The 26,339-nt window shown below is 37.9% G+C and overlaps 2 protein-coding genes across 2 annotated transcripts; both read right to left on the bottom strand.

The window, feature by feature from the left end:
- Positions 1-31: 31 nt before the first annotated feature.
- pak2a (p21 protein (Cdc42/Rac)-activated kinase 2a) lies at positions 32-14,454 on the bottom strand. The gene is made up of 13 exons (XM_065277076.1): positions 14,268-14,454; positions 10,038-10,141; positions 9,638-9,782; positions 9,436-9,554; positions 4,565-4,700; positions 4,340-4,403; positions 4,138-4,186; positions 3,948-4,060; positions 3,751-3,868; positions 3,568-3,667; positions 3,286-3,482; positions 1,160-1,297; positions 32-1,053 (listed from the first exon to the last, which is right to left on the bottom strand). Exons 1-13 carry the CDS (start codon positions 14,452-14,454, stop codon positions 967-969), a joined length of 1,557 nt encoding a protein of 518 aa, XP_065133148.1. The 3' UTR covers positions 32-966.
- Positions 14,267-24,665, bottom strand: ing5b (inhibitor of growth family, member 5b). The gene is made up of 9 exons (XM_065277185.1): positions 24,440-24,665; positions 24,004-24,075; positions 23,700-23,866; positions 23,312-23,423; positions 23,119-23,212; positions 22,830-22,965; positions 22,651-22,712; positions 21,617-22,531; positions 14,267-14,500 (listed from the first exon to the last, which is right to left on the bottom strand). Exons 1-8 carry the CDS (start codon positions 24,474-24,476, stop codon positions 22,492-22,494), a joined length of 720 nt encoding a protein of 239 aa, XP_065133257.1. The 5' UTR covers positions 24,477-24,665; the 3' UTR covers positions 14,267-14,500; positions 21,617-22,491.
- Between the last annotated feature and the right edge of the window lie 1,674 nt (positions 24,666-26,339).

Here is a 26,339-nt window from a genome sequence, read left to right as displayed (position 1 = left end):
AGTTTAAAAAAATGTACCAGGTGCAGTAACGTGATTTGATCCATGTGTTTTTTAATAATTTACAAAGTATGTTATAGGTAGGTTTCAACAATTTGATAAGAATAAGTAGAAAAGAGACAAAAAAAGTGTATTTACTAAACTGGAATGTCTGAACATCTGAAAACATTTCGTATTGAAATGTAGTTTTTACTCAAGTTAGATTTAACATGCAGAGAATATAGCAAGTCAACAATTGAAAATACATTAAATTCTGGCATTCTGTCAGATTGTTAGTTAAAATATAAAATACTGTATACATACACATAAATAGACAACATTTAGTCCTGATTCTGATTTTGTTTTCCATTTCTGAATGCTAATCAAAGTTCACAATATACAAAACAATTTAGGTTATTCGTTTAGTTCCTAAAGAGGGAACAAAAACTTAAATGGTTCGTTTAATTTCATACAGCAAAATTGTTCCTTTTTTTAAACGACTGAAAGCAAACAGGTAGTAGGCACAAGTGACAGGTCATTAAGAGAGAGAGGGGCATATAACACGAGTTCAAGTATTACAAAACATCTCTGGAAATTAAAAATAAAGGGAAAATACTCTGTTAGGCCAATACTCATGTCGTAACTAGTAAAATTCAACAGAATCGTGTAAAAAAATCATGAAATGTTCAGGCACGTACTGACTACGCCAAGAGGACAGAACCGTTTACGTAAAACAAATAAAAAGAAATACATCAGTAGAAAACAAGAGGGGTCTGCAGTTTGTGGCTCCTCTGGTATTTCAGCCCCTCCAGGCACATTGAGAAAGTTTGGCATGACAAGCCTTGACATGATGATTGTGCAATCACTCAGGTGGAGATAACTAAAGTCCTCAAGGCTGAATGGCAAAGGTCCTCCACAGGGGTAAAAGGAAGACTCTGCTGGAGTGATGAAGGTCCTCACAGGATCTGGTCGATTAGAGGGAATTCGAGGTTAGCGACTACTCTTCATCGCCTCCTTGGATGCTAGTATAAGGGGAGTGAGGCTCGACAGGGGTTTTGCCAGCTTGAGGAATGGATGCTACGGAGAGAACATTAGAAAGATTTAAAGATCTCTATCTTTTAAATCTGATTATTCAAGTAGAGTCATTTGGGTATTTGTTGTGGGTTTCAGTTTAGTTTCTTACTTGCAAAAGTTCCTTTCCTCCACCTCTCTTCTCCACATCCATCTCGAGACAGCGGTTCAGAAAGTCTCTAAATATGGGCGACAGCTTCTCTGGGTTCTGCAGCTCTGGGGTGCCATTAGTGGCAATGAGGTACAGAGCCTGAAGATAAAGAGAATGTTAACAAGAAGCCTCACACATGTTACTAACTTTCTTATTGTTAATTTACACAATAGGAGTGGACCACCTCTTCAAGCTTCAAAAACTTCAAAACTAGTATAAAATAATTCTAAGCGACTTGTGGCATATATTTAAAATGTCCTGATGGTATACAAAGAGTTTTGTTGAAAAAAAAAAATTCAATCCGATATTTGATAAAGTTTTGACCTTGACCTTGTGCACACTATCGGAACTTATTACACAGCGCTCTAATATGCTTGATTATGATTGGTCATTTAGTCACACAAGAAAACAACCACCTGAAACTAATAACAGACGGTAACCCAGATGCTGCAAATTATTTTGACAGGTACAGGTTTAACATTACACAAAAAATAAATATAAAAATATCTTTTAATAACATATACAGAATTATATTCACAAATAATTAAAGCTGTCAACAGATTAATTGCGATTTTTAACATACAAAATAAAATTTTGTGTTTGCATAATGTACGTGTGCGTATGTGTGTGTGTACTGTGTGTATATATTATGTATATAAAAAAATAAAAATTTTATTTAGGTATATTTTTATTTATATTTATAATCTAAAATACATCAAAATATATATGAATATACATGTAAATGTTTCTTAAATAAAAACATTAATATGTGCGTATTTATAAATATAAAATAATTACACACAGTGCACACACACATAAAACTTTTATTTTGTATGCTATTAATCGCAATTAATCTTTTGACAGCCCTACAAATAATTAAAACAAATAGTGTGTTTGTGACATTGAACGTCTTGTCTTATCTTAAAACCGAAAGTAAACTCAGTATCTTAAGAAGCACAAACACAGTCCTTTAAGCCACCATAGCTGTTTTGGTTGCGTATGCGGTTACATAATTTACACTAAAGCCGTGAGTATAGTCAGCTTTTTTAAGTGTACGCGATTGTACGCGGTCGAATGCACAGCCTTGCAAAGCATAGTTTATTTGACTCGTACGTGTACGCAGAAGTTCAATGCATGCCCATTGCCACAAAATATAAAGCGTCTCCTGGGCTACATACTACATTCTCCTGTACACGCATGCCAACCTATGTGTACAGTGTAAACAGGGTTTAAAAAAAATTAGGCGGTGTGCGTACAGTACCCATGCACATTTTTCTGATGACGAAAATTGCTTCACGTGGACTGTATGCAAACCCTTGCGTACGCATAAAAATGGACCATACTTCTGCCTTAAGATGACAAGGCGTCGCTATCAAAAACTCCCACTTTGCATAGATTTGAAAATAGGTTTCATATTCAGGACCCCAAAATTCCATTGTCGTGTAAACGAACAGCAAAATCACATTTTTTTTTACAGTTTATGGTTGAAAATATGTTTTATTATTAAAATCAATTAAATTATTCTTTTTTGAGTAAACAAACCCTTTATTTTCATGACATTAATTGAAAACACATTAGAATGACTGATTAGCTATTCAGTCATTTAGTTAGGTGAACCATATAATGGCGCTTTTCCATAGCATAGTACCCCACGGTTTGGGTCGGGTCAGCTTACTTTTGGGGGCTCCAGGCTTGAGGTTTGTGGCGGCACATTTGTGTTGCGCAGGTCACATGCACGCCATTTGAGCCTGTCAATTTACGCCACAGGTTTTTGTACAAAAAACATCATGTGAGCCCGAGGTAGTGATAAACGAGATGTGCAAACATCTATTTGTGGTGATCAATTTTGAATTTGTGGAAGATTGAGAAATACATGAATGTATGGGGATGTATAGCATTCCAATGACTCTCTAACATGTATGATGTCACAGCAGTAGGCAGCGCAAATATAACGACACGCCTATAATCCCTCCGACTCTGAAGTGAAATGAGCTGACCCGACATGACCCGCGGGGTACTATGCCATGGAAAAGCACCATAAAGCAAGCATACACAGACAACCGTTAAAAAGAGCGACAGTGACTCACCCTTAGTGGATTTTCATTGAGGTAAGGTGGTTCACCTTCTACCATTTCAATGGCCATGATGCCCAGAGACCATATGTCCACCTTAGGCCCGTAGGCTTTACGTGTGACCACTTCAGGGGCCATCCAGTAGGGTGTTCCTACCATGGTGCTCCTCTTGCTTTGCTCAGGGGTGATCTGAGCACAGAATCCAAAATCGGCTAAAAAGAAGAGCGAACCAAACAAACTGTCAGGACAAAAAGTGCTAACATATAAACAAAAGGAAAGCTCGGCAGCCGGACTTACTTAGCTTGACTGATCCATCCATTCCTAACAGTACATTGTCACTTTTGATGTCTCGGTGGATGACCTGATTCGCATGCAGGAACTCTAGCGCTTGTAAACACTGTGAAGCAGTCAGACCACAATGCTCAGACAGTGATGAGAAAATCATACAGGATCTGATCTCACATCTAGGCCAATATATACCTCTCTACAGACAGCAGCAATCTGCGCCTCGTCCATGCATGTTTCTGTTACCACATCTGTGAGAGAGCCTCCAGCGAGATACTCCATTACCACAAAGAGCTCGTCTCCTACCAGAAAGCTACAATAATGCAAATAAAAACTAAATGTAAATGTAAATGTAAACATTATCTGAAGTTTAGATTTTACAATTTATGTACCTGTCTACGAAGTTGACAATGTTTGGGTTCTTCATCTCTTTCATCACAAGGATCTCATTGATGATCAACTCTTTCTTGGGCTGCTTCTGGAGGTTAATCTGTTTGATGGCAACCTAGGAGACACATTACTGTCAGTCAACATAAACCAATAATATCAAGCTCATTTTGCTGAGATTCGATGAACATTTACCTCTTGGCCAGTTGCAACATCAATGGCTGTGTACACCGTACCAGATGCACTGTGAAGAGACAACATTTATTATAAATGAATACAAACGCTGTAGCTAATACAAATGTTATTAATTATAGCTAATGGCTAATCGGTGTTACACAACAGCATAAATGCTAATTTGTAATAATAGATATACAGTATCTCTATTATATATAATTACCCTTGTCCGATTTTTTCGTATCTTGTGTATTTTTTCTTGGGGTCTCCAATACTGACAATTGTTCCTGAGATGAGTTAAAACAACAGGGTTAGATGTCATACAAACACTTTGTGTGATGATAATGGGCAATTAGGATGATTGTGTTGATGTACAATTATGTGCTTTATATTCCTGTACAAAAATAAGAACCTAATCAAGGCTATACAATGAGATTTAGAGACGTACTAAGTTTCTCCATGATCTCTTCATCAGTCATCTTGCCCCCCTTGCCCTTCTTCTGTTTGTCTGCAGCTCTGGAGGAATCTGTTTCTGCAACAGCTGCAGGTGCTGGAATGGGATCAATGACCGAACGAGTGTATACCTATACAAACAATGAAGAAATTATTACCTGTAAAATATTTGACCCTGGACCACCAAACATGCGATAAGTACCACAGGTAGCAATAAGCCAACATTAAATTGTATGGGTCAAAATTATTGATTTTGATTTTATGCCAAAAATCATTAGGATATTAAGTAAAGATCATGTTCCTACCGTAAATATAAAATATAACTATTTATCATTATTAATATGTGTGGCCAATGACTTCATTTGGACAACTTTCTGAATATTTAGATTTTTTGCACCCTCAAATTCCAGATATTGAGATATTCAGTTATATATCAGGCAAATATTGTCCTATCCTGTGTTTGATATACAAAAAAATCTATGGTTAAAATTGTACTTTGTTGTATTTGAAGACTAATTATAAACCTTAGTACAATTTGTTACAATAATGTTAAAACTGAAAATAATTCCCCAAACCATAAAAACGACGGTAGATTGACTGAAAAACAAAAATATTTTTATTATTAAGTAAATTTGATATTTTAACTAGAACAGAAGATATTAAATATAACAAGATTGATCACTTCTATTATGCAACGCTCAATATGGCCGCTCTGGCGAGAGATGTCCCACCTTCCATTTAAAAGAACCAATCATCAATCAAAGACTGACGATTGTGTGCGCAGTAGCAGTAATAACCTCAAAAAAGGTGTTTTTTTGTGCAATTTGAGCTTAAAGTCGCCATGAAAATAAAATGAAAAACTGTAAATGGTTTTGTAATATTGTGGTTTTTTTTTACAAATGACTTATCTGTGAGCTTCATTAAAAAAATAAAATAAAATGAATGTGCCCCCGTAATCTTTAATCAAAAACGCAAATCTCCTCCCCAAAACGATCTCTCTTTACTTCGTACTCATTTGGTATGGGAGGTGGGCTTGGTCCGGGAGAAGATCGGTGTGTTTTCCAATCAGATCCACTCCAATCAGATCTCGATGGACAAATTCAAATCCAGCCCTGCCTTATTTTATTTCAGAAGCCGGTTTTACTTGGATATACGTCACCACAGGGAAAATAAGGCAATCCCTAGTTCTGTTTCATGGTGACTTTAAGTTAACAAAAGTTATGCTACAGTTGATGTCAATTGTCAGAATGGTCAGAAATATGTTGTTTAATTGTAATTTTAGAAATTTTTTAAATGACGCAAGGGGAAATAAAAACTCCTAAATAAAAATGTGTTTGGTTTGATTTAAAAACATATATATTTTAAATGTATTTGATTGGTTTGTCGATAGTGAGCGAGGAAATGTTTAGTTGTTTGCTAAGCATAGCGCCACAGTTAAAACATGGTTGAGTGTTGCAGTGAGACTGACACGTTATGGTTCTGCTGTTATCTTTGAACTATTTACGCTGCTGAAACAACAAAAACAGTCAACATTGCGTCTTAAATTTAAGTTACTAAATATTAAAGGGGCTGAATGTAAGTTATTACTTAAAAAAATCTTTAAGATAGAGTTTTCATTTGTATATTTATGAGGCAACCATAATGTAATAGAAAGAATGACACTTTGAGTGTCCTCCACGGTTGTCTCTTTCAGCCTGTAGGCTCTTTTCTGTGTGGAGAAGTCGGGTCCGAATTGGCGCAAAATTCAAAATGTGACGTCATGCGCGTGCTCGTCTACCTGGGCGTTCCATATAGACGCGTACGGCAGTCATTAGTAAACAGCGGCAATCGCTAGCATGTTTCAAATGGACTCTGTAGACGGAAAGAAGCAACCAACTTCCAGCACAATCCAGACACTCACGGAAACTCCTCGTAAGTTTAAAAAAAATCCTTATCTAGTGCGGCCAAAATAGTGCGTGACCGGCGTCGGGGAAAAGACAAGAGTAAACATCGGATTGGCATTTGATTCTTGGAGGCAGCTCTGGTCAGCGCTGGGTATGAAAACAGACCTTGAGCAGGTTTCCTTTTTACTGCAAAGGTAAGACATAGTTACAGGGCATCTGTAATATATTATGTTATTGTTTTTGTGGTGTAATGCTAACGATAGCATTTATTTTGTGGTGTAATGCTAACGATAGCATGTAGCACAGGACCGTTTCAAAAGTTACTTTCTTATATGAATTATTTTTAAGAGCACGAGTGCATTAAGATTGTGAGTGTCAGGAGTGTGTTTTACAGTGTCGTGTTACAAAACTTTTAGAAGTAGACTTCTGTTGAAAATATAAAGTAGCACTGCAACATTTTGCTAAAATATGGTCTGTCAAACAATAACCTTACAGTACTGTAACTTTTCTTACATTTGTAAACATGCTGGTGAATCTCAATGAGCTGTCTGTGGTTGCTACGGCAACTCTGGTTGTTGTGGTCGTGCTCGTACGAGTGTGCCCACCAAGAACGAGCATGAGACTGGCTGCAGTTTCTATAATGGCCACTGGTGTCAGTAAAGGTTAGAAATTTCTCAACTTACGGAGACCCTGCAAGTAAGCCTACGATGGCCCTTTATGGGCCCACTTAGGGCTAGTCTAAGGGCCCCGCGCAGGTTTGCTCATTGGCAAAACGTTGGCCCTTTAGCGCTGGCCCTGCGCGGGCAGCCCTCACTTAGCCCCCAGGAAGCCCTCATACAGAAAAATCCCCAGAGTTAAATGAACACTGCTGGATGTATATATTGTCCCATCTTACAGAGTGTTAAAAAGTAACACTGAAGCAGAATTAAAAGCTCTGTTATCCTCTTTCTCAACATCTCTGTCTGAAACCTTAAATTGCATTTCACATCTTACTTTAGAGTAATTTTCTTAACTTATGTTAAGATGTTGGCTGTTTCATTTAAAGTCACCATTATTGTGATCAGTGGTTGTTTTAATTGGACTTTGACTCTTGACCGTTGGCTTGTTAGTGTTTCCTGGCTGCTATATCTAAGTGTGTTTAAAACACATGTTATAGCAAAGAAAAGGCTATAGTAATTGAATATTGATGGTTGATACATAAACAACATCAAACATAATCGTTTAATGAACAGATTTATCAATATAGTTTTCCCCGCTTATCAGAAGCATCATTTTCTGTTAATAATGAAATACTACAGTGTAAGGTCCGGAACTCTCATAGCAGTTTATTATTCTGAAGGATTTTGATAGTTTGCACATAAACATTAACTGCTGAACGATGTAGATGCACAGACATCAAGAATCAGAGTATGAATCTCAACAATGGTGACAAAGAAAATGGTAAATAAAGGTCATTATTTATTCATGCCGCAGTGCATTCTGGGAGTCCTGAATGAGATTAGTAATTTGTTGATACCCAGCATGCATTGCAGCATGAAGCTTTTCATTTTATTGTCACCATCATTGTGATTCATACTCTGATTCTTGATATTTGTGTGTCTACATTGTAGAGCAGTTAATTTTGAGTGTCAATGTTTCAAAATTCTTCAGAAATACACACTGCTAAGAGAGAGCTGGGTTTCATACTGTAGTATCACATTGTCAGAGAAAGATCCTTCTGATAAGTGCGCAAACAATACATTAATACATATACGTTTTTATATGATGATATTTAGACTTTATTTACTGAACTGACAACCACCAAAGTATCCCACTCTGCTATAACAAATATGTCTTAAACACACAAAGTTATAGCAATCAAACGACTGAACAATGTAAGAGTCACGAGTCAAGTTTAACTAAATCAAACACTGATCACAATAGTGGTGACTTTAAATGAAACAAAATCTCAACCTAAAGTAAGAAAATGACTCTACCAATAAGATGTAAAAATGCAATTTTAGGTTTCAGACAGAGATGGTGTGAGAGAGGATAACAGCGCTTTTAATTCTGCTTCATTGTTACTTTTTAACACTCTGTAAGATTGGGACAATATATACATCCAGCAGTGTTCATTAACCTCTGGGGATTTCTCTATGTGAGGGCTGCCCATGCAGGGCCAGCGCTAAGGGGCCAACGTTTCGCCAGTGAGCAAACCTGTGCGGGGCCCTCAGGCTATGCCCATACAGGCCCATTGTAAGCTTACTTGCAGGGGAGCCCCTTTAATTACTTGTTTAGTGAACTGTCATATGAAATCTGTAAATTTTCAACCGTGATGTGATGCTGCTTAAATGTATCATGTTATTAAAAACTTTACATTTTTACCGCAGTATGTTTAACCCACTTTATTAACACACTGTTAGCTCACTATGTGTTTGCTGCACTTATTTGTTTAACTTAGCGTTACTACATTATGCACTTTCGGTTGCCATTGAGACTAAAGGATGCAGAATCATTATCGTGTTTTGGTGATTGTTATTGGCGTTTGAATCTAACGTTTACTTGTCCCTGATAAGTGGACAAATGTTGATGTAGAGCCCTGCGACGTGTTTTTAGACTGCTTCAGTAGGCTAGGTCCAATCTTTACGACTCCTCCGTTATGTTGCGTATGTCAGTTCTTCCTCGTTTTTTGTCCATTATCATAATTAATGATATTATGAATTGCAGTGAGGTTTATCTCATTTGTGCCCCCTGAAAAAATGAAATGCCTGTACGTGAATTTGTGTCTGACGTCGGGTCTGCTCATTAGGTAAGTTATATACATACAGATGCGCGCGTGCCCGTTTCACCGGGCTCACTCCACTCTGACGGCTTTCGGCCCCGCCCTGCTTAATGCTACTAAGAGGGGGGTAGAGTGTGGGTCGCATAATTTTAATTTTTTAAATTAGGGTCGCTCCTAAAAAAGTTTGAAAACCACTGCTCTAGAGAGTTCATGTGCACTTACAGATATGGTGTGATGTGGGCGTGGTGCTACGACAGGAGGAGGGGCTTCATCATCGTCATCATCATCGGGGCTCTTGATCGGTGATTGCTCTGAGCCTTTTTTTGGTGGTGCATCTTTATCTGAGATTTGAACATACAGACGGACATTAGATGGGGAAAAACATCAATGCAGACAGAGAGGTTGTATGTATGCATTGATATACCTGTAAAGCTGAGGTATTTCTGCCTGCTGTTGCCCGTGGAGTCGTAGAACTTGAGCACATCCAGCACAGCTTGAGGGTTTTTCTTTTGCTCAGATTTTGTGATGTTGGAGGTCTGCAGGAGCCGGGCCCACTGCTCTGGCATGCCCTGATAGAGGAAAAACACAAACAGAAACCAGATGAAACAGGAAAAAAAAACCATCTCCAGCAAATCACATAGAGAACCATGACAGAGAAGAAGATGAACATTATGAAAGAAAAAGAGAAATGTAATCTGCATGCTGAGAAACTGAATTAGATGTTTGCTTTAATATTAATTAATGCCATGTCTGACATATTATAGTGTAGATCAAGGGTAGTATATGTATAGATGCCAAAGGGAAAACAGAAACGTGTGTCTTACAGTGAACTCTCCTGTGACAGAGTCAAAGCCCACATGTATGGTGTGCTCGAAGTCTGATGGGTTCGAAATCTCCGGACGCTCCTTATCCTTGTCTTTTTTTCTTCCTTAAATAGATTGAATGATAACAGTTAGACGATTCTGATCAGTGACAATGTGATAAAGTCATCCACATGAATCTCTGATCAATGAAAAAAAATTACAAAAATACTGCAATTAAAATTTAAATACTCATCATTTAAAATTCTTGTGTCTGTATGTTTGAAATAATGAGTATAAAAGTAGGCCTAAACTCAATATTGCAGTTTGCAATCAGTCAGATAGTTTATGGGTACAAAGTGTACTATAGATACTGCATAAATAAATACATTATTATAGAGAAAATTAAAGGGATATTTCACCCCAGAATATTTTTTTTTATCATAAATCACTTACCACTGTGTCATTCCAAACCCGTAAGTCACTTGATTGTCTTTGGAATACATTTTTAGATATTTTTTAAACCGAAGGTTTGTGAAGTCCCGTAGACTGCTATTCGACCAACAGTAAAAAAACTAAACTAATGACTTTATTTGACAATTTGTTTTCCTCATTTGCGTGTTCATGAGCAGACTACGAGTTCACACCATGATCTCCTGACATAAGCTGTGTCCCAATTCGAAGGCTGGATCCTTTAAATGACTCGGTCTTTGAAGTTTGCAGCCTCCAAAGTCCACGAAAAGAACTGAAATGAGACTCTCTAGCCTTCGGAGGATCCATAGGTTGCGCGGCTGTAAGCGGGACACAGTGGAGGTGTTTCTGACATATTGAAAATAAATATGGAACCAGAAAAATATTTATTTTATTTTAGAAAGTATGACACGTTGATGTTGATTTAAAGGGACATTCCAAGTTTTTTGAAAATATGCTCATTTTCCAGCTCCCCTAGAGTTAAAAATTTTATTTTTACCATTTTTGAATCCATTCACCCGATCGCCAGGTCTGGCGGTACCACTTTTAGCATAGCTTAGCATAATCCATTGAATCTGATTAGACCATTAGCATTGTGCCTAAAAAAATAACAAAAGAGTTTCTATATTTTTTTCTATTTAAAACTTGACTCTTCCGTAGTAACATCATTTACTAAGACAGACGGAAAATTAAAAAGTTGCAATTTTCTAGGCAGATATGGTTAGGAACTATACTCTCATTTTGGCATAATAATCAAGGACTTTGCTGCAATGTAACTACAGAAGAGTCCCTGAAGCTTCCTCCAACGGTCAATGACGGACCCTATATTAATTCTACTTTGAGTCCAGCGTTTGAGTCTCCATTTATATCTCTGCTCTTTCTTCTACAGACTTTCTCTTTCTTCCAAGCAGGGGCCGCTTGCTGCTATCGGTTTGTTTTTTCTCCATTTGTGAGCTGTTGCTACTTTGCTAGCTACCATACACTGTCAGAAATTTCATGTCGCGGGCGGGGTGGGGTGGAGACGCGAGCGCAAGGTGGAGTTTCAAGTGGAGCGGGGATTGGATGCGAGCAGTCGACCAATGTAAGCTGTCCGGCCGGACAGCTTACATTGGTCAACTTCTCTGCCGCTGTACACCCAATAGAGTGAATGGGTTTTTTTCATTCTTTTTTCTCTTCATATTGTTAGGATTTTACTGTAGAACCATAACTAGCATCTATACAAGGTTATTAATAATGAACAATCTTTGAAATCGTAGACCATAGCTTTAATAAAGGTTTTAAATGTTTATTTTAATATATCAAGGCGTTATATTCAGCCGGGTGCACAATTAATCTTGGGATAGCCTAGGCTGTTAAAGATCCATTCGTTCTATCCTTCACAGCCCAGAGAAAGAAGGACAAATTCTGAGGTCGCATTTAAACAGCCTTCAAAATTGGGACGGTTTACTAGCCTTCAGTCGTGCTGCTGTGACGCAATCTGTCTTCAAGACCAATCAAAATAACATTAACTATAACAATAACCATATTAGCGTCCACAACAGCAGGCGAGAACGATAACTTTATGCTAATTCGCTTGTGTGGGGCAGTACCCGTGCAAATAATTTACCTTCTATGGCACTGTTCTTCACTCCCAATCCTGGAGAGCCGGTGTCCTGCAGAGTTTTGCTCCAACCTTAATCAAACACACCTACCTGTGATTTTCTAGTGATCATGAAGACATTGATTAGCTTGCAGGTGTGTTTGATTAAGGTTGGAGCTAAACTGTGCAGGACACCGGCTCTCCAGGATTGGGAGTGAAGAACACTGTTCTATGGCATTAACTTATATTGCATATTTCCTTTAATAACAACACTTGTAATAGTTCACATGTCATTAAATGTATAAATATGCTGTTCTTGTTGCATTAACACAGCGGGTTAACACAGCAGATCCAAAACTTCAAACAGTAAATTTAGTAGTTTGTGTAATCTAATATCTCACCTTTTGGCGTAGTCAATGTAGTAGAATAAAAAGCATTACATAGTCAATTTCACAGCGACTGTATTAGCGCAGGATACCTGAGGTAATTTTATGTTACAGACCTCAGCAATTAGCATCTTCACAGTGTCATCTGTGTCATGATTCTGTCAGCTTTTTATGTCTTTTTACTTGTTTTGTGTGATAGGGTCACATGGCCTGTGTTTTGTGTACCTCGTGCTCTCCTGTCTTAAAGGGGTCATATTATGAGATTTTTTTAAGATGTAAAATAAATCGTTTGTGTCCCCAGAGTGTGTATGTGAAGTGTTAGTTCAAAATACTCCACAGATAATTTATTATAGCATGTTAAAATTGCCACTTTGTAGGCCTGAGCAAAAGTGTGCCGTTTTTGGGTGTGTCATTTAAAATGCAAATGAGCGGATGAAATGCAAACACTAATCACTATGATGGTGGTTTGTTGTAATGGAAACTCAATTGTGCTGTCAATTATTTTTTTCCTTCTTTCTCTCTGCACTAAATGGCAGTGCTGTCGTTGGATAGTGCAGATAATGGGGGCAGTATTATTGTAATTCGCCTTGCTACCGACCTCACAAAACAGGCAAAATTTGAACGACGAAATTTTTCACATGCTTACAGAGAATGGTTTCCCCAAACAAAGTTACTGGGTTGATCTGTTTCACATTTTCTAGGTTGATAGAAGAACTGGGGACCCAATTATAGCAGTTAAACATGGAAAAAGTCAGATTTTCACGCTATGACCCCTTTAAGCCTTGACTCTGCCTCCTTGTTTCCTTGGTAATTATTCATTATTAGTTGACGCCCTTCACCTGCATGTTCTCATTCCCTAGTTTAGTTCTCCCCTATTTAATGCCCTTTTGTCTTGAGCTGGATTGTTTATTTTTACGATGACGTTGTGTGTTCCTGTCTTGTCTCGTCCTGCCCTGTTAAGTGTCACGTTATGTTATTTATTTGGATTATTGTCTTTGTTTTACCCCCTCGAGGGTGTTTTTGTTATATAATAAAAGTCTTTTGGTTGAGAGCTGTCTGCACTTGGGTTCGGTCTTCCCCACACAGGATAATCTGTCTTTCAAATGCACGTGCACTCGAAGTTTAAATAGATTTGATTGGCTGTCAATGGTTTATCGTTCATCATTGGGAAAAAAAAGCTCAGAAAGTGATCCCATTCATTGTATCTCTATTGTTATAGTTGTGGTACATAAAAAGATTTTAAAACTATATTTTTTATAGTTATCGTTATAAGGTGAACGGCCCTTTAGAATGCAGACTTCGGAGGTCGCAGCGTACGAATTGGGACACAGCTATAAGTTGCTTGGCAAATACATCAGGAGGTTACGCCGTGAACTCGTAGTCTTACTCGTGAACACGCGACTGAGGAAAACAAATTGTTGAATAAAGTAGTTCGTTTTGTTTTCTTTGCACACAAAAGTTTTCTCATCGCTTCATAATTTTCGTATTAGCCCACTGATAGCAAATTGACTTTTTTGGTAATGACTTCATTCTTATCTTTGCTTGAATTGTGTTGGTTGAATAGCAGTCTACGGGCCAGTCCCAAGCCTCCCGGTTTTCATCAAAAATATTGTTTGGAACAACACAGTGGTAATTGATTTATGATAAAAAAATATTCTTGGGTAAACTTACCCAACCTTTCACTTATTACATAATATCAGTGACAAAAGCAATAAAACTAGGGTATATGGTTCCATTTTTTCCACTTTAGCCCACTAAAGAAACTTATATCAAACCTAAAACACCCTGGGTCACTTCTGGAAGTCGCCTCGCTCTTACCTTTCTCTTGTGAGAATATAGAAGTGATCTTATAACGATGTTTGTCTCTCTTCTCCTCTGGGAGGGAAGGCAGAGGTTTAGTGCCGGGGATTGCTGACATATTGTCTTTGTTGCCAGTGCTAAAGGTGCTGCTCATTCTGACCGGTGGGGCAGGGGGTTTGTCCTCCAGCTCTCCGTTGTCAGACATGACACAGAAACACACACAGAAGGGTTACAGGGTTTCAGAGATCAACCTGCAGAGGGTGCCAGAGAGACAAAAGTCATGGATTAATCGATTGCACCAACATACACAAAAATAAAGATAGCAGGGCAGTGTTAGGTATGCACTTGAAAAGAGACTTTGTAAAACTCTGTAACTCTCGCTGGCAGAATAGCAAGGCCACTGATGCTTTAAAATGCATTTACACAATGCAACAATTTCAGTAAAATATCTCTCTGGACAATTTCTAAATGTTATTGCCCTTATGAAAGCTTTCCAACCACCACAATATCCACACAAAGAGTCTGCTGAAATAGTTTAACGCAAACTAACCACTAACAAGCAACTGCTACTGCAGGGTAAAACCAGACCATCAACAAGTTAGCATGAACAGACAGCATGTGTCTCATTTCTGATAGCTGCCTCTGTTTCCTGAAATACACCGACAACGTCTGCTCTGGCCTGTTTGAAAGCCACTGTTATTTCTGAGTAGTCACTGCCAGTCAATAACAGAGAGGGCTCAGTGTGAAGTTAGCATTGCTGTCCTCAGAGTAATAGTTCATCTAAGTACTTAGGAGTGCAAGTATGCACAACAGGACATCTGAGAAGGGGTGTGAGATGTAAGTTTTGCTCCAGATCTTTGTGAGCCACCTTGTTGTCTACACCACAGACTACGTAGGCTGCTACCTTCTATGACAGCATCCTAACAGACAAGTGAATGATTTGCAATATAAACAACACTGCACCACATATAGCTCTTGACTCACTAGTCAAACAAAGTTTGATGTTAGTAATAGGGATGCTCCGATCAGGATTTTTGCAGCCAATACAGAGTACCAATTTCTTGTTGTCATGATTGACCGATATCAATATATATGTTATATACGCCGTTTGATGGGCATGCGAAGATACGTCGCACTGCATGTTAGGACCGGACCACGCCCTTATAGAAAATAAACATATCTCTCTTGAATGGTAGAAGGTAATTGAACTGCATTTATATAGCGCTTTTAACAGACCTATGGCCATCCAAAACACTTTACAAGTTGCCTCACATTCACCCATTCACTCCCACATTCATACACAGACAGCAGGGTCAGCCATGCAAGGTGCCATCTAGCTCGACGGGAGCAGCTTTGGTCAGGTGTCTTGCTCAAGGACACCTTGACTTTCGGTCAGGTGGAACCAGGGATTGAACCACCAACCTTCCAGTTTGTAGACAACCTACATGAACCACTGCCAGTTGAACATGAGCAAAGGGTTGTAAAAATGCTCTCACTGGATAAAAATGGTCTCAAATTGCCCCCACAATTTAGAAGCCCTATGATGACAAAAGTAAACCGAAAGATTGGTTCATGTGATTGGCAAATTTAGTTAGTAATGATCGAGTTAATGCGATGATCAACCGATACCGATCTATGGCTGATTGATTGGAGCATCCCTAGTTAAGTCCAATTTGTAGTCGTGCATAAGGCCTACGACGTAGGTAATTTTTAACAGCGCGTCAGTTCTACGCGACCACAAGCGCTGAGAAACGGTGTCATATATTTCCGTTTGTGGCGGTGAGAACAAAGATGGACCAAGTTGAGGAGTGATTTAACTCAAAGTGTAACAGTAGTCGCTGTTTATTTACTTCCATCACTGCTGGTCTTCTCAAAACATACGCAACAAGTTGCTGTTTCTCCTTCGTTTGTGGGTTAAACTTGCCAAGCTGCTTTTTCATTTACGGTCACGCTGCTACTGTGGTAACACGTGTGGATACTGCCTACCAGCGCTCTGCATGTGTGTTTGCACGTCGATGCGGACGACCACACAAAAGTATAAATGAAAACCAAAGCGTAACCTATGCCGTCGCTGCTACGCCGTAGGACCTACGTACAACCATAATGAGCCCTTGAGTAATAGTATGTTACAAAGCTAATAATGCGATAATGAATAACTATAAAAAACAGTAGACACAAATATTGAGTCAAATAGTAAAGCTATAATAATTACGAACTAAGGGTGTCACAATTTCGATCGATCGAAATTAAGTCACTACCTCAAACTTTGAATTAAATGGAATCGTTGATGCTGCCACGCCTCCATGTCACGTTCGTTTGGCTTGCCAAGTGGAAAAAAAAACACACTTGTTAGGTGCTGCGAGTCAACCTCCTCTAACTTAGCTAGCAACAGCCATTTAAAAGATAGCATGGCAGATGCAGGAGAAACCACGCAAGCTGCTCTTTACATGGGAAACAAAAAACAGCACGCAATCCGTTTAAGTTTCACAACAACTTATTTCAGTTGCTTAAGAGTTATGAAAACAGCATAAACATGACTTATTGGGGTATAGTCTCACAATCTCGTCTGATGGTAATAAAAGCGCGTTTTTAAGGTGCTAAGTACTGACAGGAATGTTCATATGACAGGAAGTTTCGTTTTATCAGGTATGTGCGTGTACCATATTTTTTCACTGGCAGCACGCTGCACGACTAACATGGCAGGGCATCTCCAGGTTCAAGGTCAGATATTAAATATCATAAAAGTCTAGTCTAAAAATGGCATAGCAACCTGTCCTTTAAAAAAAAGTAAAAACCGAGAATCAAATCGAACCATGACCTTAGAATCGAAAATGTAACCGAATTGAGGATTTGGAGAATCGTGACATCCCTTTTAGGAACTGATTTTAGAAACACTTTAGCCACCTATAACATTGAAATTCACTGGTTCTTGTATGTCACATGACTAGTTGTAAACTAAACTAAACATGCAAGAACCAAAGAGATTCAACGTTATCGACATGCTACCATCTTTGAACTTACCGCACTGATTTATATGTTACCATGGATTCCAATGCATCCATCGCTGAAAAAGCTCAAATATTAATAATATAAAATATTTTATCTTAAAGTCGCCATGAAAAAAAATTGTGATTGTCGGCTTTATCCGTTTTAGCTTTTTATTAGATAAAAGTCACTTCATGACATGTCGGTTTTGTACTGGTAACAAATCTCCACATGATACGAATGCGCATGTCAGAGTTCAACTTTGCTACACAGCGACCTTTGAAATATCGTGGCACACGCTTGTGTTTCCGGTCTGACTCATTTGCATGCATATAAATGAAAATCAATGGAACGAAAAGTCTAGTGTGACCGCCCCTTTACAGGACTCTGTATAGAGCCTCTGTATTCACAGTAATAGCAGTGTCCAATCTTGTTATATATCCAATATCTTTGGTCGAAATCCAACTGACATTACCAGCACAATCGTATCTCACGACTTAAAATCTAAATCATTATCATGATCTTACCGTTGCGAATGAAGGTGAGTAAAAATATTTCTGTCCAAAAAAGTTATGGACCGCAGCTTAGAAAAAACATATTTGATTTAAAGAGTTAGAGATAAATGCATGGCAGGGCACAAACTAAATCCACAGATTTTGAATTTCTGCTGGTAAAAATTAGATATTTGTCAGCAGTCTGCAAGGTCTGGGTTAGAAATCAGTGCCATCATGTGGCTGCCTGTATCCTCTCTGCCCGTCATCATCAACATGTCCAAATAAGGTAAAATCCTGTCTCACCTCTGTGAGGTCAATTCGGCAAATCAGACACATGCAACAACCTCAACGTGACCACAACGTCTTCCTGTTTGACAGCATAGTCCTACTTTACTTGTGCACTTTATTTGAAACAGCAAAAAGACAACCCTAATTTTACTTTTTTACGCATCTGTCTTACTCTTATTATTATTAATCTTATTGTTAAACATGAAAACTAAGAATAATGAAAAAAATGTACAAATGAAGACAATGTTAGAGTGGAGAAACAATTGATATCTACAACTATTACATAAGTCTTGCATGATCTGGGACTGCCAGACATGAGCCAGTTCCTGTTTCTCTATAGAGAAGCAGAATGAAGCTTATAGCACAGACAGAAAACACTTTTTTAAAGTAAGCAAAATTTTCATTACACGAGGCAAGAAACCTAACAAATAAACCTAAAACAAAACAAAACAAAACTTTGTTCTGACACATCTGTATCACTAGGGCACACATATACTGGAAAAAAAGCATAAATGTGTCTTGCATCAATCTGAACAGTTATACATAAACTTCACATCGCAATCTCACCCTGAAGAACCCTAAAGGGAAAGATCCCGAATATGTCGCTGGTCCAGGTCTTCCACACTCCCGAGACACTGAGGGTCTTTCCAACGGTGTGTCCACACACGGTCTCTTTCTCCCTGTGTTTCCACAGAAGTGAGTTGAGACGGAGGCATGTTGATGCAGGCACGCTTCATTCCAGAGCAGCATGAAACGCTGCGAGTGCAGTCATGTCTTTGTGCTGCACATTGGTATGGTGATGGACCAGCCTCAGGCGTGATGTAAGACCCTACAGTGCAGACACGAGGCTTGACATACCTTTACACACCAATGCCTCTCGCTCGGAGGAACTGTGTGTGGATATGATCACAGTCTACAATAGCATCGCACTACTGGGAATGGGTGGTATAAGACTTATGATTATGGGAGAGCTGTAAAGGACCTGTTTTTTAAACATCACTATGGAAAATAATAACGCAATGCTACAGGATAAAAATTTTGGTGAAAACTATCCATCTTTTTCGTATAAAGGAATAGTTTACCCCCAAATTAAAATAATAAGCCCATACTTTACTCACCCTCAAGCCATCCTCGGTGTACAGACTTTCTTTTTTCAGCCAAATACAATCAGTTATATTAAATATTATAATGGTATTGGATAGTGCCCCATTTTTAAAGCTTCAAAAAGCACATTCATCGATCAAAAACTAATTCATACCGTTATTAAATGTCTTCTGAGGTGAAGCTATAAATTTTTGCAATGTTGGTTCAGAGGTGCAGGCTTCCACCTGACCTCAGCTCTCTCGTGAACATGCATACAACCATAATTTATAAAGTTTGATGCATAAATGTTTCCTTGCAATAACCCATTGCTTCACGGTGGAAGACATTTAATAACTGTATGGATTAGTTTTTGAAGCTTTAGAAATGGGGCACTATCCGATGCCATTATATAGATGAAAGGAGACAGAATATTACTTAATATAACTCTGACTAAAAAAACTCAAATACAATAGGAATAGCTTAGGGAGAGTAAAATGTGCACTGATTTTCATTCTTGGGTAAACTATTCCTTTAAGAATTTTTTTTTTATTTGGGAATTATCAAGTTTTAACTTGCATTCACATAATTACCGTGATTTGGAGATGGGTGGGATTTCATACCTCACAGTACTTTATTGGCTTAAGCGCACTTTTTTCCGCTCGCAGCTAGTGTTTCAGGTTCCTCCATCATAAACTGTTAGCCTAGCCTGTCATGACTTCTAAAGCCTCAGGCAACCAATTCCATAACCATTTCTGTCAAACCACACATAGCACTACCGGATAGACGAGCGAAACACAAGCACGCATAGCACACGTGCACAGACTTGAGCATAAAGAGCATCGTCCACTTCACTAATGTAAAGACATCTTCAATTAAAACTATATTATGATTAAAAAGCACAAGCAAATAGATGACAGTAGGGCATATCATGTTTTCCTCCACTGACATCATAAAGACATTTTCTCTTTGTCTTTCCATCCACATAGAAAATAATTTCATAGGAGCTCGGCCAAAGACTGCAAGCTGTCCTTTCAGTTTGTGTGATAAAAAGGGCAGTGAGATGAAAGCTTATGGGAAGAGGGCTTGTGGAGATTCCCGTCTGTTCTCCTGAACATCTGTCATTCTCCTTATCAGCAACGTAAGGCTATGCATACAGTGTTGGTCTTCCACATGCATTTATTACATTGATGCATTTGCCAGACGGTTTTAACCAAAGCGACTCATAGTCCATAACATACACTTTATCACCCGGTGTGTTTCCTGGGTTCGAACCCATGATCTTTTGCACTGCTAAAGCAATGCTCTGAGCATATAGGAGCATGTGAAAGTATCAAGTAAGGATCCACTGATGGATTTGCCAAAGCTCCCATTCAAAATTGAAACCGCTTTAACCTATCGAACATTTCTGATATGTGACTAAGACTTTCTAGCTGTACTGATTACAATCTTCAAGCAACCACTAGAGAGACAGTGAACAAGAATCAGCACAGAGCCTCCACTTCCTATAACTCACATCCCCTCGCCTTCTGATTGGTGGAAGGATAACACAAGCATTTCCTGATCTGAGGAGATCCCCGACAAGTATAGGTCACACACTTGCACTTAATTCGACCAACTAAACCAAAACAAAGATATGCGAGTCCGCCTCTCGTTTACAGATGTGTAGTTGCGTGGAGGAACTGTTTACAGGAAGAGAGACCAGGGGCCTTTTGTATTAGCAGCTTCTATAAAAGGAAATACTGAACAAAGCTTCCTGAACTACTAAAGCCATTCTGTACTATTGGAGAATGTATGTAGTGTTGAAGATGATATACTATTAATGGTACAAACTTTCAAGTGACTATGAAGTATAGGACATTCCTATAAAACAATAAAAGGTCTTTGAGGTGGTTAATTATTTTACATTTACGTAACTGGCAGACATGTTAATCCAAAGCAACATGAAGTGCAATTCAAGCTGTACATTTTTATTGCATGCATGCTCCTGGTAGAGCTAAAGAAATTACATCAAAAGTGAAAAAGCCAGAGTAGTTTAACATGGGCATTTTCAACATTTTTTGATAATATCTCCAGACTTCATAAAGAGAAGCACATAGCCACTTACAAGATGGCAACTATACCATTATAAACTAATACAGAGATCCAAGTCACTTATTTTTATGCACTTGTAAATGTGAGAGCCATGTAAAAGTTATAAATTCAAAGCAAAACTTGCCCAAGGACAAATAAGACTTACATTTTGCCATGTTAAATTTGTTTATTACATTCAGTTTTGTTTTGTAAACCTGCTAAATATATGAATAGGTTGCGTCTTATTGGACGCATTAGTTGCCGTTATTTATCATTTTTGGGGGAGCCGACTATACAACTCCAACATACATCAAAAATCAAAGGCACTCCGTTACCAAAACAAGCCTAATTTTGTACAATGACAACCCAGCATTCACAGTTAGACATGGTGAAAGTACAGTAATGGGCTCTGCTGATTCTGGCCGATCAGATGTCTGAAAAACTTACCAGTTAAGTTAACTCCAGTAAACCTCTTCAGAGTTTAGCCACGCCTTCTTCACGCTCGCAAACTGATTTATCGAGGATGATCTCCCTGGAGATTTTGATTTGTGAAATCGTATCAAAGTGCTTTAAAGTTTTGTCAGAGTAAACGTTAACTTCTTGGACCCGGGATCTGTCTGCTATGGCGGAGGGGAAGCGGAACTAGCGACCCAGCCCAATCTTTGCACTTCACTTAGCGTAGCTGTTTAATATTGACTATTTTAAATCTTCTCTGTTATTCATTATAAAACTGCACGAGTATTACAGTTTAAAATGTATTAATAATTGCCTATGAAGTTTCGGTGATCTCAAAGAACTACTGTTTGCTTATGGGTCCCGTCCATGATTTTTGACGGCTGCGTTGCATGACGGGAAATGTAGTGCGAATTTCCTTTTAAGGCGCTGAGAGGGATGGCTCTGAGAACTACATTTCCCGTCATTGACCAGACTCCGACTTTGCCAAAAACACATTACACATTTTTCCATTCAAACAGGTAGATGGGCGTGTTTAATTGAGTTCTTTATTTTAGGTAGTTGATTGTGAGAATGGTTTTGACTATAAAAAAGCATGATTGTTTTAGTGATGCATGATCATAAATAAACTTTATTTTTCTTTTGTCATTCAAACTGTCAATTTCATAAAAAAAAAGAAAAAAAATTCTAAGCTCTTTGGAGATATCAGCTGGACAATACATTTAATATTCATTGTTGTGACATTCATCCTGGTATACCATAAACGTAGATAAGGCACTGTTGCACAGAAAATTGTTCGTCCCCAATACTAGATACACGGAATTTCACAAAGAGGCTGAATCATTCAAAATGCACTGTAGATCAACACTTTACTTTTTCCTCATGTCTTGGATGCATCGTGGGCAGTACCTGTCAAAAGAAAACATGTTTGAAATAAAACTGACAATACTAAAGTTCAATATTATATACAACAGGCAGTCAAATGTGGACTGTAAAATGAAAGGACACAACAGGGGGACTCAGCTTACCACTTTCCCTTTGGTTTAGTTGTTAGGCCAACACAAGTAAAGTGAAACCATTCTATTGGACACTGTTAAAGAGAATAAACCGTGACATTAAAATTATGTAAGGTTACAATTTATAATAATGCAAATTCATTATGACAATATAAGTGAATTGATTTTACACAAACAAATCTTCTACTCACGTCTGCATTGTCACATCCAATCATTTCTCCATATGACACTTGACTACACAAGCAGTATGTGGGTTCATTAGGGTCCACAGGCATATCCAAGACATCTGATGGATGCATCAGAGCTTCACTAATGTTTGGACTAGGACTTAAAAGAAAAACAAACACACAGAAAAAAGGTTACCCGTAAGTCCATAAGAATACGAGGAATTGAAGATCTTTATGCTAATGATTTAATGTTACATATCAGGCAGTGCAGCCTGGACATAAATACATTTAATGGTGTACATTTAACAGTTACCCATTTTTCTGTCTTTTGTGCTTGGGAGAATCTTGATCTGATTCTTTCTTGTCCCTACCGTGCGAGCCCTTCTTTTCCTTTATTTTTTTATCTTCTGAAACAACACATTTTAGACAAACTTTAATCTGACAAACACAAAAGATATTTGGTTTTACACACACATATATGTATGTGTACTGAACATAACACTTACTTCGAGATAGCTTTTCATCTGAGCTATCCTGAATACCAGAGTCCAGTTTATCCTGCAGATCGTTTTCAAAGCGTGCCAGATCAGCATCTAATCGACGAATATGTTTATCCACCTGAAAGTGTAAGCAGCATGTTTTACTACAGTGGTTCTCAACTCCAGTCCTCAGGCCCCCCTCCCAGAATGTTTTAGATGTCTCCATATATATTAGAAACACCTGAATCCCCTCATCAGGCTCCTACCAGAATGTTTGAAATGTTTCCTTAATAAACAGATTAACAAGCTGATGAACTGAATCAGGTGTGTTATATATGGAGACATCTCAAATGTTTTGGGTAAAACCACCGTTTTACTAGATGTAAAAAAAAAAAAAAACAAGTCTGCAACTCACCATTTCATATATCTGCATTGCAAGCTGAACTTTGTCATCGCTGTACTCTTTGCATTTATTGTAGGCATTTTCAATCTTCTTTAAATGCTGGACGCGCTCCTCTGATGCCAGATTCCTAGCACTTGCAACATACTCAGCAGCCAATTCATTGATCTCTTCCTTTTTCTCTGCAAGCAAAATGTTAACTATTTAATGATTGGTAAGTGAAAGGCCATTTTAAGTAGTATACAATACTAAAAATGCAGCAGAATGTGAATGGCAGTAGTCTCAGTGTATGTTTTGGTAGTGGTTCAAACATTCATACCTTCAGTCCTATTATCCAAATCACCCATTAATGAAAAGTTTCTCTGTAGCTCGCAGGGCAGCCCTTCTATACCTGCAATCAAATAAAAATTGGTTATTTCATTTGCATTAAATGTCCTTACTTTAGTTTAGATGGACCATTAACAAACACAAATGCTGGAAGCTACGTAACAAGACATGTGAATTATAAGACACTGATGGACTTGAAACATTTTATCATAACTTTAGCACACGCTACATTAAGTAGCAAATCCCATTTACAGACTTTAAAGTTACTTTACTGCAGTAAAACTTTCGCTGTCGCGTGATACTACAGCAGCTCCTCAACACGCTTGCCAAATGCAAGATAATTTATATTGTTCATACATATATAACATGAAAATAATCAAACTGCATTCCGCACTTGGTTTACACAAATAACAGTTTCAAAAACTTACTATCCAAATAATGCTCCAAATACATTCCTTTAGCCATTGTCTGTAAAAGTTAGTGTTGTCTTCTACACGAGGATGGAATTTGTTTAGCCCGCGCCCTGTCCTTTACTTTCCTTCCTGAATCCACAGCGCAAGTATGTTAGATCTTTATATATAAAAATAACCAACAAAACCACTTTAAAGACAAGACATTAAACGATCAACATGATTTGTATATCCATGCTGATGTAGACTCTTTGTCGTCTCTGATAAACAGTAACGTTTTGCTCTACACTGCCACCTACTTTAGCGGAGCTGCATTTAGATTTTCTGGCGGTTATTATTACGCATTTATCTTTTATAAGTGTATTGTATTGAGTAAATGTAAATAGTATTATATACATTACTTAACTGCTTATTTTTATGGATCATATTAATCAAAAGTGAAGGACCAGAAACTTGATGATATCTAGCAATCTACCACCATGTGGCAGTGTCGTCATAGATATAGAAGTAGCCTATTGATTTGGTGTTAAAAAGCTAGATGCGTTGGTGCTTAAGATCATTGATGTGAATTAATTGATCAGCCAATGGTTAAGTTGATACATTTATTTTGACATTGTATATACTTTTCACTGCATCAATAGTATATAGGTGGTGGAATGAGGGCCTACTTTATAAAGTTTATGGAGAAAACCCCTCAGATTCTCAAGAAACTGGCAACAAAAACAAACATTCTTCATTCATTTTGTTACCTATTTCCTATGACAGATCAACACACAATTAATTCTCCATTTTAACTTAAAGCTCATCTTAAAATATCTGATGAAGCTTCTTGTCTTTCAGTTTCATTTAAAAATTATTTACTTGAATTACACTTTTGCAATTTAAATAAACAGTGAATAAACATAGATATGCATTTTCTATAAATTTTTAAACATAAAGCAGGCCTATATGGTGTAGATATAGTATGGTTAACCTAGTATTCTCTCAAATTATTTATCTTTTATTGCACAGAGTGCTTAGCACAGAACAATTTGATACAACCCAAAAGACTTATGACAGCATTTGAGGATGAAACAGTCACTACAGCTTGTACTTATGAAGCACTGCACACTTAATATCCAAATCTGCTCTGGTACCAACAGAAGACAAATGGACTACCAAAATACATGCTGATAAGACTTTCTGGGACTGGCTGCTATTTTGATGTATTCCAGGAGAGATTTAATGCAAATCTCAACACAACATTATTGTCAAATCCTCTGATAGGATTTTCATGTGTCCGACTCTGCTGTATTACTTTGCTCTGCAGCCCACTGTGACTAAAACACATTCAACACTGATACAAAGAGTCTGATTACCTGATTAATATGATATGTTATTAAAAATTATTTCCTGTTCGATTAATGTTTTCACAACATTGAAAATCACATGCAAACTATAAAATATAATTCAGTGCCTTACAGATTGATTCTTGATCTTCTTAAAGAAACATTGTTAAATAAAAACATATTAAAGGGGACATTCCACAAGACGTTTTTAAGATATTAAATAAATATTTGATGTCCCCAGAGTACATTATGTGAAGTTTTAGCTCAAAATACCATATAGGTAATTTATTGTGGCATGTTCCCAATTCGCATACTATCCGTCCTAAATAGTATTCGAAATAGTATTCGAAACTAGAATTAGTGCGTCCCAAATCTTAGTATGTTGAAATGAGTATCCCAAAGATACCCGGATGGTCTACTATTTCCGGTTAGAATTCGAAGTGCAGATCAATGCACACTCTAACGGCTAATATTGCCCACAACCCATTGCATGCGGGAGGGAGGAGCAACCACACTGACCCTCTTGCGTATTTGTAGTAATACTGTGGCTGTACAAATGTTAACTTTATTAGTCCAACAAAAGAAACATG

Source organism: Paramisgurnus dabryanus, chromosome 6, assembly GCF_030506205.2.
Source record: "Paramisgurnus dabryanus chromosome 6, PD_genome_1.1, whole genome shotgun sequence".
In the NCBI taxonomy this organism is placed as follows: domain Eukaryota; kingdom Metazoa; phylum Chordata; class Actinopteri; order Cypriniformes; family Cobitidae; genus Paramisgurnus; species Paramisgurnus dabryanus.
This window is presented reverse-complemented; position numbering and strand designations above follow the sequence as displayed.

What these genes read in the sequence shown, in the direction of transcription:
- pak2a (XM_065277076.1), bottom strand. Translation starts at nt 14,454, where the DNA reads ATGTCTGACAACGGAGAGCTGGAGGACAAACCCCCTGCCCCACCGGTC. An exon ending in AGAGATCATGGAGAAACTTA is followed by an intron (nt 4,404 to 4,564) that starts GTACGTCTCTAA and finishes AACTCATCTCAG; the next exon opens with GAACAATTGTCAGTATTGGA. An exon ending in TCAATGAAAATCCACTAAGG is followed by an intron (nt 1,298 to 3,285) that starts GTGAGTCACTGT and finishes CTTTATCTTCAG; the next exon opens with GCTCTGTACCTCATTGCCAC.
- ing5b (XM_065277185.1), bottom strand. Translation starts at nt 24,476, where the DNA reads ATGGCTAAAGGAATGTATTTGGAGCATTATTTGGATA. An exon ending in AGATGAAAAGCTATCTCGAA is followed by an intron (nt 23,213 to 23,311) that starts GTAAGTGTTATG and finishes GTGTTGTTTCAG; the next exon opens with AAGATAAAAAAATAAAGGAA. An exon ending in CACAAAAGACAGAAAAATGG is followed by an intron (nt 22,966 to 23,118) that starts GTAACTGTTAAA and finishes TTTTCTTTTAAG; the next exon opens with TCCTAGTCCAAACATTAGTG.